Raw genomic sequence first — 12,134 nt, 5'->3', positions numbered from 1 at the left:
CAGATCCGGTGGTCGTTGTTTTTCGCCCGGTTCAACTTCCACGTCACCTACATTCCGAGCAACCTCAACCAGAGGGCGGACGCGCTATCCCGTAAGCCGGAATACTTTTGCCCCAAGGACTCCCTTCCCCCCGGACGGTGCTGCCAGCGGACTCCTTGGCCGCGGTCCAGGAACCGGTGGACCTGCGGGCTCAGGTGCTGGAAGCGCAGCAACGGGACGACTGGTCGCAGCAGCGGAGAGCGGACGTCGGCCCCGCGTCCCCATGGACCGTGGAGGAGGGCTTGCTCAGACACCGGGGTCGGCTGTACGTGCCCACGAGTCCGCTCCGAGCCCTCGTCATGAACCAGTGCCATGACAACCCCGCGGCGGGGCACTTCGGCTTCTTTAAGACTTTGAACTTGGTGACGCGGACTTTTTGGTGGCCTCGGGTACGGCACGATGTGCACGCCTACGTGACGTCCTGTGTGACGTGCCGACAGGCCAAAGCCGCGTCCGGCCCCCCTCCTGGACTCCTCCAGCCGCTGCCGACACCGGAGAGACCATGGGGAGCCATCTCCATGGACTTCCTGACAGACCTGCCCCTGTCCGCTACGTACACAACCGTCCTCGTGGTGGTGGATGCGCTCACGAAGATGGCACATTTCATCCCGTGCCGCGGCCTGCCCTCGGCCCGCACCACGGCTCGCTTGTTCCTGCAACATATCTTCCGCCTCCACGGCCTGCCAGACCGGGTGGTTTCGGACTGCGGGGCCCAGTTCACGGCCCGCTTCTGGAAAAGCCTGATGGCCGCGCTGGAGGTGCAGGTGTGCCTGTTGTCGTCGCACCATCCGGAGACTGACGGGGGCACGGAGAAGGTCATCGGCATACTGGAGCAGTACCTCCGCTGTTTTGTCAACCAGCAGCAGGACAACTGGGCCGAGTACCTTCCCCTGGTGGAGTTCGCTTTTAATAACTCCCAACACACCTCCACCCAGATGACCCCGTTCCATGCCAACGTCGGATACCATCCACGGCTTTTCCCGTTGACCATCATGGACTCCCCTGTTCCCGAGACCCAGGACTTCCTCTCAGAGCTGCAGGCGGTGCAGCAACTGGTGCGGTGGCAGCTGATCCGGGCGAAAGAGGATTATAAACGGTTCGCTGATCGCGCCCGCCGGGCGACGCCACCGCTGGAAGTAGGAGATCGGGTGTGGTTGTCCACGAAACACCTCCCCACGGACCGGCCGGTGAGGAAACTGGCCCACCGCTTTATCGGTCCCTTCCCTATCGAGGCGGTCATCAATCCGGTGGCCTACCGATTGACTCTACCCCGCTCCATGCGGCTCCACCCTGTTTTTCATCGGTCCCTCCTGGTCCCTGAGGCCCCCGCGAGCCATCTCCGCCGCCCGCCGACGCCTGCCCCCCCAGCCGCAGCCGACAAGGACGACGCCTCGACATACGAGGTGGACAGTATCCGGGACTCCCGTTGGCTGAAGGGGCGCTTCCAATACCTCATCGCCTGGAAGGGGTACGGGCCCGAGGATTTCACCTGGGTGGGCGCGTCTGCCGTTCAGGCCCCTGACCTGGTGCGGGCTTTCCACGAACAGTTCCCGTCCCGACCCCATCCCAACCGTCAGACCCGGGGGAAGGGCCCTGCGGTGGGGGATAGTGTTGTGGCCCCGCCCTCTGAGCCTGTCCCATCAGAGGAAGAAAGCTCCGAGCATGAGGAAGAGGAGTCAGCCAGGCCTCCCTCTCCAGGCCCCTCCCCTCTGGCATTGTCTCAAGTGCCGGCCGAGGGAGAAGAGACAGCTGATTCAAATCAGAGTGATGAGGAAACATCATTCCTGGACGCACGCCTCCGAAGGCGTGATAAACGTTTGCAGCAGCTTAGGAGGCGTGCTAGGGATTAGAACTGAGTCACTGGACCACACCCCAGAGACTATATAATAGAGGGTAGTGGTCAAATGATCCTTGTGACGAACAAAGCAAACCTTGGATAGTCACTAAAGCCTCGTCCGGAGCTGCTGAGAGAAAGATTTAAAGTGTCGGACATTTGGACTCTTGAGTATTTTGTCTTTCTGGTTTACTTTGAAAATAAAGTCACTTGGCAGACGGTGTGTCTATCGCTGCCAAGTGGGAGATAAGAACTGGGTGCGTTCCAAAGTGTTTCCTTAACCCTCGACTGGCTGTGTGTGTGTGTGTGTGGGTACGGGGACAGATCAGACGAATGGCTGTCTTTAGAAGGGCACATGACGGCCGTGGCCAGGGGGGCTTTTTACCAGGTTCGCCTGATACACCAGTTGCGCCCCTTTCTGGACCGGGACTCCCTACACACGGTCACTCAAGCACTCATCACCTCTTGTCTGGACTATTGTAACACTTTCTACATGGGGCTCCCCTTGGGGTACACCCGGAGGCTCCAACTGGTGCAGAATGCGGCCGCGCGGGGGATTATGGGAGCAACGGGGCACTCTCATGTGACTCCTCTCCTGCGCGAGCTGCATTGGCTTCCAGTGGACTTCCGGGTGCGCTTCAAGGTGTTGGTGATCACCTTTAAAGCGCTCCATGGCTTAGGGCCGGGGTACTTACGGGACCGCCTTCTGCCACCAATAGCCTCCCACCGGCCGGTTCGCTCCCACAGAGAGGGCCTCCTCAGGGTGCCGTCGGCCAGACAATGCCGGCTGGTGACCCCCAGGAGGAGAGCCTTCTCTGTGGTGGCACCTACCCTTTGGAACAATCTACCCCCAGAGATACGAGTGATCTCCGACCTCCAGACTTTTCGTCGGGCCCTAAAAACTTACTTTTTTCAGTTAGCCGGTCTGTCTTGATTTTAGGGTTGGTTTTAAAATTTTGATACGGATTTTAAATTGACAAGTTTTAAATTCTGGAGAAGAGCGGCATATAAATCAAATTAAAAAAAAAATTACGGGCCAAATTTATTTAATTATTTTAAATTTATTTTTAATTGTAATGTTATGTATAAATGTTTTTATTTTGGCTGTTCACCGCCCTGAGTCCGAAAGGAGAAGGGCGGTATAGAAGTTTGAATAATAAATAAAATAAATAAATAAATAAATAAATAAATAAATAAATAAATAAATAAATATGCAAAGTCAAAATTGGTTTAATAATAACCTTCTTTTAAATAGGTTAGATCGAGATATTGAGGTGGAAGACTTCCAACGCTACCCTGAGAAAGTTCATGCATCTCTTTATGGATGTCCCGTGGAATCTCCTCCAGTTGCCCTTTTTCATAAAAAAAGAAAAAATTCCTCCAAAGCCAAGGAAAGCCACAGCAAAAGGGTGAGTGAGCGTCCACATCGGGCTTACAGCTTTCTAGACAGGAACTGACACTAACCAATAGCAGACGTCTTTGGGCCAGCTGTGCAAATTCTAAAGCTTTTTCAATTGAAATACACTTTAGTGTAAATTTATCTTGTTCCAAAGTTGTAATTTTTAACAAATCATACAGTGTGAAAAAGAAAACTGCAGTAAACTGCAGTCATACTAACATATTCCACATTACTTTGATTTAATACATTTCCCATGTTCTTTATGTCATTATTAATGCTCTTTATAATCCTGCTTTTACCTATGAACAAGTATTTTAAAAGTATATAAATATCATTTTAAATGAATGTATTAAGTAGTTAAGTCTAGGTACATGGGGAAGTAGTGGACTCCAGTGGTGAAATCCAAACTGTTTTGCTACCGGTTCTATGGGCGTGGCTTGGGCATAATGTGGCTTGGTGGGTGTGGTAGGGGAAGGATACTAGAAAACAAAGTTCTGAGCCTCTTTATGGAACTTTTTCCAACATTCCATCAGGTTGGAGCAAGCAAAATAAACATTGTGGTAACTGAAAGATCTTCATCTATCAAAGATGAAATGTGGCCAGCTTGAGGAGTTCTTAAATTGTACGTTTGCTCCGTTTTAGCACCTGCCTATGCAGTTTTGTTATTACTCACAGCTAATTCATCCAGATAGCATGACACAGTGGAGATAAGACCTGGGCCACGTTTACTGAAAAAGAACATATAGGAATGTATGCAGAATGAAAACTGTGCCTGTCCAGCAGCAGTTTGTTGATTACATTTGTTTGTTTGTTTGTTTTGTTTGAAGGCTGAAAAAAGTAAAAAAGGAACATCCCCTTTTTCATCTGTCATAAATAAAGGAGAACAAGAACTGAGAAATCAGAGGGACCCACATTGCCATTTCTCCAATAATCCAAAAGCAACTGAACAGGCATATCTCTTTGGTGGGACAGCAAATAGCCGGCAAGAGTTTGATTACTTACCAGAGGATTTCTATGAAAGGTAATCATATTATAATATATTTATAAAATATTAAATAACTAGTCACTTATTTGCAAATTATTAAATTAATTTATTAGATCTGACACCTGACTCCAAAGTAATTCTGGATAACTCACATGTAAACAATACAAAATACAATATAACATATATGTTATATTCATTCATTCATATATATATATGAATGAATGAATGAATGAATGAATGAATGAATGAATGAATGAATGAATGAATGTATCTAACAAGGAGACCACATTCATCTTACTGCAAAGGCAGATATTCAAGGCTTTTTGGATTGCCATCATAATGGAAATCACACTAATTTCTGAAGGGTGTCATTGTAGAGGACTGGTGTTGTAACATAAAAAGCACAATGCTTGGGTCCTGAGAGTGGGCATTAGGTAATCAAAGGGACCCAGAGTATGCCAACTTTGTCAGCATTTACCAGATGTGCATAAATTGTGGAAGATATCTGGTCCCCCGAGTAGCCAGACCCTACAGGATTACCTGTAACTGGGTATATTAGTTATCACAAATAAAAACTCTACTTATTTTTGACATTACAAACTGTTCTCCAGGGGCAGCACTTCTTCAGCTTGTGAATGGAAATCAATATCTCTTTCATAGAAAAATGCCATTTTTGTTTACCAGATCTCAGTTCTCCATTAGTCTAAAGACTCATTCATCCCACGGAATGATTTTCTATATTGCTGACCAAGCAGAGGAACATTTCATGGCCCTCTTCATTGCCCATGGACGACTTATTTATATGTTCAATAGAGATCACCAGAAATTAAGAATTCGAACCCAAGAGAAATACAATGATGGCCAGTGGCATAATGTAAGTTGAAATTGAAAGATCCAGGTAGAATCTTTATAAGTTTTCAAAAAGTGCTGTTTCCCCCCAAATAATTATATTTATAAATTGGCAGTTAAAGTTTTAATGCAGTAAAATGTTGCACCTTCCAAAGATCAGGAATAAAACATATCTTCCATATGCAATTTCTGCATCAAAATTGTATGGAAAAAATTGATTAATTTTATCCAAATCCTTTTATAAACTTCTGGAAAATGTATTTTAATTTTTGTCGTATCTTATCTTTTAAAAATATTAAAAAGTACACCAGTAGTATTGCAACAATAAAAAATAAACACCAGCAAAAACTAGAGAGGAACAACTCACAATGAAAATTTAATCCAGTAACAATGTAAACCTGTGTGTGTCTATGCTACTTATCTGTTCAGAAATAAGTCTCTTACACACTGCAGAGAACCAGCTTACTATTTTATTATTTTATTAAGTGGCAATTTTTTATTTTTCACACTAAATTAAAAAAACAATAGAAAAATCTCAACAGCCTCTTCTATTTAAATAGATTGGAAAAAGTAAGCAGGATAGAAGACTAGTTCTCACAATATTCTCTGAGCAAATTACAATATCTTTTCCATTATCTTTAACATAAACATGTTGTTGTGGTTGTTTTAAAAAAGGTAATGTTTGTTCGAGAGAAGAATATTGGTCGTTTGATTATTGATGGCCTCAGAGTACTAGAAGACAGTCTTCCTTATTCTGATAATACATGGCCAGTTACTACTCCTTTCTACATAGGGGGTGTGGCACCAGGAAAAGCTGCTAAAAATATCCAGGTAAATACATTTTTCTATAATAAATGTATCTTTTTGTGCGTGTATTTGTGAGAGGGCTAACAGAATCATAGTTGGAAGGAGGCATGGAGATCATCTACTTCAACAATCCCTTGACAGATGAACATCCAACCTGTTTGAAGTCCAGTAGAGAACTCACTGCCATGCATATGGAAGCCTATTCTACTGGATGACAACTTGTCAGGAAGTTATTCCTGATGTCTATCCTGAACTTCCTTCATTATTATTTTTTTTAATTCTTCTCTAATACAGAGTCACTAACTCGCAATCACATTTGGGACCAGAATTTCCATTGCTAAGTAAGGCAGTTGTTAAGTGAGTTACACCCAATTTTACAAGCTTCTTGGCAATTGTTAAATGAATCGTTGCATTTGTTAAGTGAACAATGCAGCCGTTAAGCAAATCCAGCTTTCCCCATTGACTTTGCTTGTCAGACATCATCTGCAAAGGTTGCAAATGATGATCTTATGACCATAGGATGCTACAAGCATTATAAATACATGATGGTTGCCAAGTGCCTGAATTTTGATCATGTGACTGTGGGGATGCTGCAATGGTTGTAACTTGTAAGTGTGAGGACTGATCACAAGTAACATTTTTCAGTGTCATTGTAACTTCAAACAGTCACTATACAAACGGTTGCAAGTCAAGGATTACCTGTAGAGCAATGTTTCTGACCTTTTCAATTTTAAAATGTGTGGACTTCAACTTCCAGAATTTTTGCAGCTTCATGCTAAGTGGGGATTTCTGGGAGTTGAAGTCCACATATCTTAAAGTTGACACAGTTAAGAAATACTGCAATCGACAATCTATTGATTAGCCTGCTATCATTAAGCCTTCTTCACAGATACCTTGTTTCTGTCTTGGCTTCCTTGCTTTTTTTTTAAATGAAAATTTTATCTGTTTCTTACTTCAACTCTGTTTGTTTCCCTAGATTAACTCAGTGTACAGTTTTAGTGGTTGTCTTGGCAGTCTACAGCTCAATGGAAAGGCAGTCACTTCTCCTTCACAGACCTTCAGTGTAACCCCTTGTTTTGAAGGACCATCAGAAGAAGGAACCTATTTTTCATCAGAAGGGGGATACATTATACTTGGTAATGAGTTGTACTTGTGATATTAGTGGTGGTTGTTAAACATTTAGATAAATGCCTATGGTTACTGATGCAAAGAGATGGGAAAATATATACTTAGGGTTAGCCAATTGGTTATTTTTAAATTGCTCAGGGTGTTCTGTTATATTCCTGGCATATAGTGGACTAAATTTCCAAACAACTTTGCATTACATCAAAGACAGAAATTCTTACATAGTATAATTATCTGTAGTATTATCATTCTGCTGGTTTCCTGATCAGAACATAAGTTCTCAAAACCTAATGTTCTCCATATGTATAAAGACAATTAAACCTGAGAATGCCAATTAAAATGTTGTCTTGAATTCTGGGTTATAGTCCCAATATTTGGGAGGACAGCATTAGGTTAGAGAAGTAATTATTAACACAATACTATAATATTACCTTAGCTCAAGTAGAGGAGATGCAAATTATCACTAATTATTAGGTATACAGCAGCTTGTTGGATAAAGCCATACTAAAACTATGGGGATTATACTGGGTATTGCCTCATTAACACAAGGTAACCATCAACAGATTTCAAGTTGAGAATCTGCTAAGTATATGAAAGCAAGAATTATACAGGATATCTAAAAGAACTACCTGAAATAAGAATTTTAGAACAGCATAATATTGAAGAATCGCATAGAGTTACTGAAATTTAAAAAAACACTTTCAAATTTCCAAAGTTAAGAGATGAACAGGATCTTTAGTGATTGTTTCATCTTCTACAGCGCGTGAGTAATTTTACAGTTAACTTTAAATAAAACATTTTGTGACTTTTCCTTGCAGATGAATCATTTAGCTTGGGACTGAAATTCGAAGTTGTTTTTGAAGTCCGCCCTCGGCGCAGTTCTGGAATACTAATGCATGCACATAATGTAAATGGAGAGTTCCTGAACATACATATGAAACAGGGACAGGTATGAGAAAGGACCTACCACTCCTCCCTATTTTTATTCTAATTTTTCAAAACCAGATGCTCCACCTTTTTGTCAAGCACCTTGTGCTCTTTACTTTTAATATCAGCAACATTTTCAATTTCTGAAATAAGTAATATTATTTATCAAGTGATCATTTTTATAGCATGTTCCAAAAATAGCTCTGTTCAATTGAAACATATGTGAATAGTTGAGGATTTTTAAAACTAAGTGGAACTAAGGGGGAAAAAATCCATAGAATCCCCAGGAGCAAATAAATGTTTTTATGATAAATAGAAGCTTAGGAAAATAACTCACCCACCTTTTTTTAAGATTTTATAATACAATGTTTCCTATTGCACTTAAAAATAAATGTTGCAAATATCTGACTTGAAACCTATAGTATTAACATTCAAATATATGACTTGAAGCCTATAGTATTAACTTAATAGGCATTCACATTTCATTTTTACCTGTCCCTGATGTGCCCTACTGCTATCTTAACTCTAATCAGTCTTTGGGGAGGAAATTGTCTGAATTAAAAAACTATCTCCCTTTCTATCGGGCTTCTCCTTATAGTAAGTCCATCATTTTGCAGTAATTTGAAACAGAAATTTTACTATCCAGCCCCACCCCATCTCCCAAAGATGATGGTGTCCAGTTCTGTCTTCCAGAAACTGTTGGCAGCCAGTACTCACAACAGGGCAAGTTAGCAGTGCAGGTGTATTGAGCATAGTACGCTGTTTCCCCAAAGCTGCTTTTCACTTATGGGAAAGGCTACCTAGTGGGAGGTGTCAAGAGGAGCAATCTGATAAGATACAGATAAATGTATGGAGTGGCCAGAAGACCTTTGCAATTTAATCCTAAATGAAGCTAGAGAGAAATAAAACAGTGGGTCTAAAGTTTTCGCCAGCAAAGGCATCATTCCACTTTTCCAACCTCAACCTTTCCAGATATAGAAGAACTACAAATCCAGAAATTCCCTAATCAGGGTAGCTCTGGAAATTCTAGCCATGACTCACCTGGAAGATGCAATTTTGAAATGATCCAGTGTGTGGATGGTTAGGTTGCTGGGCTTTTCAATCTATCTTGCTTATATAACACTCTCTTCCATTTCATCTCATGCTTATTAACTAATCCTATCTGTTGGGTACATTTTACCTTGAATAATTTCAAACAGTTTGATGGTTAAATGTATAATCTCCAATAAGGACATTTTAAAGCTTTTTTTTTACTTTTTTTTCCTTATTAACCAATTACATTAGAACAAATAATGCCTAGTAAAATACTTAATTGTACTGTATAACATCTATTATAAAGCACATAGTATATTATGTGTTGTATAACATACTGTTCAGGTATTATATATAATCATAATCCTACCTATCCAACAATTATTGAATTTGATAGGCCCTTCTTCACACTCAAATTGCATGTATAAATGCATGTATAATGAGTAAGAAGTAAACCAGTTTTCCTTAACTGAGCGCCAAAGCACAGGGGAAGAATCTTACAATTCTAGTATAAGCCTTGAGTCTGGTGAAAAACATTTTGTTTTAACATTTTTAAGATATTTTAGATAATATTAACATTTCTAAAGCTGAACTCAATTACTTTACCAGGTGATTGTGAAGCTAAACAACGGCATTAAAGATTTTTCAACTACAGTTACACCAAAGCAAAGTCTCTGTGATGGCAGATGGCACAGAATTGCAGGTGAGTCAACACCACAAACTCTGTAATAATAGTGATTGTGGATTATTTCTTTAGTTTAAATTATCTAATATATAGAAGAAGCCTTAGCCAGGGCACAGTAGACAAGTTGGTATTTTCAAAACCTTTTTTTAATCTGGTGGCTTGGGACATGAAAATACCTTATTATCCTCTTCTGTTTTGCATAATAGTTATTAGAGATGCTAATGTGATACAACTGGATGTTGATTCAGAAGTGAATCATGTAGTGGGACCATTAAACCCAAGAGCAATTGACCACAGAGAGCCGGTATTTGTTGGAGGAGCACCAGGTAAGATTATTATCACTTTATTTTTAAAAGTTAAGACAATATTCTGTTTAACGTGTTTATTTGGATTTATTAGCCAACCAGCAAAAAAAGCAAAAAAATATTCTATAAAAGTGACGTCATATTAACTTTCCAAACAATACACAAAACTATTGCTTTGTTTTAAGGCTATACGATTACCAACAGAAAACATGGGCATTATTGAAAACTTGGTGTTTAATGCAACTTCTTTGATAAAGCCGAGTACTTTATAAACATGTACTGTAAGAACATTTATTTATGTCCAGAGATTGATGCTATCAGAGATGTTATCTAGTTAATGCTCTAATCATTTAAAATTTTTATGATTTAGGTTTTGAATTATCTTTATGATTTATTTCCCATATGTACCAGATGCATGTAAAGATATGTTCATGTGCTTTGAATATTAACACCACTAAATAATTAAATATGCTAATAGAATCTTTGGCATAATTCATCACAAGGGAAAATCAGAAGCCAACGATCTTATAAACAATAAAAACCCCAAATCTACCTACCTACCAAATTTGCTAAGAGCCGTGGTGGCAGTGATTAGAATGCAGCATTGCAGGCTAATTCTGCCCACTGCCAGTTCGATCCTGACCAGCTCAAGGTTGGTTCAGCCTTCCATCCTTCCGAGGTCGGTAAAATGACTCAGATTGTTCGGGAAATATGCTGACTCAGTAAATTGCTTAGAGAGGGCTGTAAAGCACTGTAAAGTGGTATGTAAGTGTAATTCCTATAAGTGTTAAGTGCTGTTTTAAAAGAAGCATGTTTTATCATATCATTTCCATCCCTTTGAGTAGGAATCTCCTGATCTTGAGTTTTCTATGAAGTTTCTGGAGAAGGTAGACTACTACTTTCTCTCAAATCCTCTAATGCCTTTCTCCAGATCCAATCTACAACCTTCACTTTCTTTTAATTAGCTTCAGAGTGTCTAATACTTTTTAAATTAAAAAGTTGAATTTACTAAAAAAATTGAAAACCCAACAGAAGTGCTACTAAGTTGAGCTTAGAACAGAAGCGGTACTAAGTGTATGTTAAGTTTCATATTCTGGTTAAAGCCATTCCCAGCATGTACTTGCATTTAGATATTGTAATGTCACTTGTGAACAATTTGTGGCTAATAGTGTTTTTAACTTCTTCACAGAAGCTTTCCTGACATTCAGCCTGACCACACGTAATTCCTTTACTGGATGCATCCGTAACTTTATGATTGATGAAAGGCCAGTGATTTTCAGCAAGGCAGCTTTGGTCAGTGGCGCTGTGAGCATCAATGTATGTCCTGCTGTGTGAAAGACTGGTACTACAAAACAACAAGGATATATACAGCATTGAAGAAGCAGCAAAAGCTGTGCAGGGTTCCATTTTCAGTATCAGAATTAAAATATATCACTCATTTTAAATACATGATACAGCATAAAGCTTGCAATCATTAGGAGAGCTTCACTTTTTTTGGGGGGGGGGATGCAGATTCCTAACCTGTATTAGAAAAAAACATCTCTGCAGTGTTCTAACTGGGGAATGAAAGTGACCAACCCAGTAGGAAGAAATGTAAATCCACTACTGTACAGTAATGATCACAGGCATGCCTGACTCTGCATTTGTCAGCATTTCAGGAGCAAATGACTTAGCAACTGTGGGTTTCAGCTTCAATCCACTAAAATCATTTTATTATCCCATCAGAAGTTTGATAATAAGCCGCTGTTGGAATGTCCAGGTGCTGTGTCTTGGGATAAATTAATTCTGTTCACAGTGTGCTTTGCTTCATGTATCTTACAGAATAAACTATATAACAGACATGTTTCACTAAAACAGCATCTTCTGAGTTTCCTTTTCCTATACTTTTTTGTATTATGGTAAAGTAGTATGGGTTTTGTTCAATTTCCAAAACCCAATAAAATCCTATATTTTAAAACTGTTATCATCTGCTGCTACACATAATAAATTGATCCATTATTAGCAAAAGTGAATATTTTATGCATCTGTTACTTATTTATATATTTATTTATTAGATATATAATTTATATCTAATTATAACTTTACTGGTAATTGTAAGAAAATCAGATTTTCTCCTATGAAAAACAAGAAGTGAAGTAATATATTCA

General features: G+C 40.3%; 1 protein-coding gene across 1 annotated transcript in view; it reads left to right on the top strand.

The window, feature by feature from the left end:
- LAMA4 (laminin subunit alpha 4) overlaps positions 1-11,841 on the top strand; it is a 99,682-nt gene extending 87,841 nt beyond the window's left edge. The window contains exons 30-38 of the mRNA XM_034409194.3: positions 3,129-3,282; positions 4,100-4,293; positions 4,942-5,131; positions 5,782-5,937; positions 6,890-7,049; positions 7,857-7,987; positions 9,607-9,700; positions 9,889-10,008; positions 11,177-11,841. Coding sequence (XP_034265085.2) covers positions 3,129-3,282; positions 4,100-4,293; positions 4,942-5,131; positions 5,782-5,937; positions 6,890-7,049; positions 7,857-7,987; positions 9,607-9,700; positions 9,889-10,008; positions 11,177-11,322 — 1,345 coding nt within the window. The 3' untranslated portion in view covers positions 11,323-11,841. The remainder of the gene's footprint in view (positions 1-3,128; positions 3,283-4,099; positions 4,294-4,941; positions 5,132-5,781; positions 5,938-6,889; positions 7,050-7,856; positions 7,988-9,606; positions 9,701-9,888; positions 10,009-11,176) is intronic.
- The last annotated feature ends 293 nt before the right edge of the window (positions 11,842-12,134 follow it).

This window comes from Pantherophis guttatus, chromosome 1, assembly GCF_059756535.1.
Source record: "Pantherophis guttatus breed Tessera chromosome 1, ASM5975653v1, whole genome shotgun sequence".
In the NCBI taxonomy this organism is placed as follows: Eukaryota; Metazoa; Chordata; class Lepidosauria; order Squamata; family Colubridae; genus Pantherophis; species Pantherophis guttatus.
The sequence above is the reverse complement of the archived record's forward strand: the minus strand, read 5'-3'. Positions and strand labels throughout refer to the sequence as shown.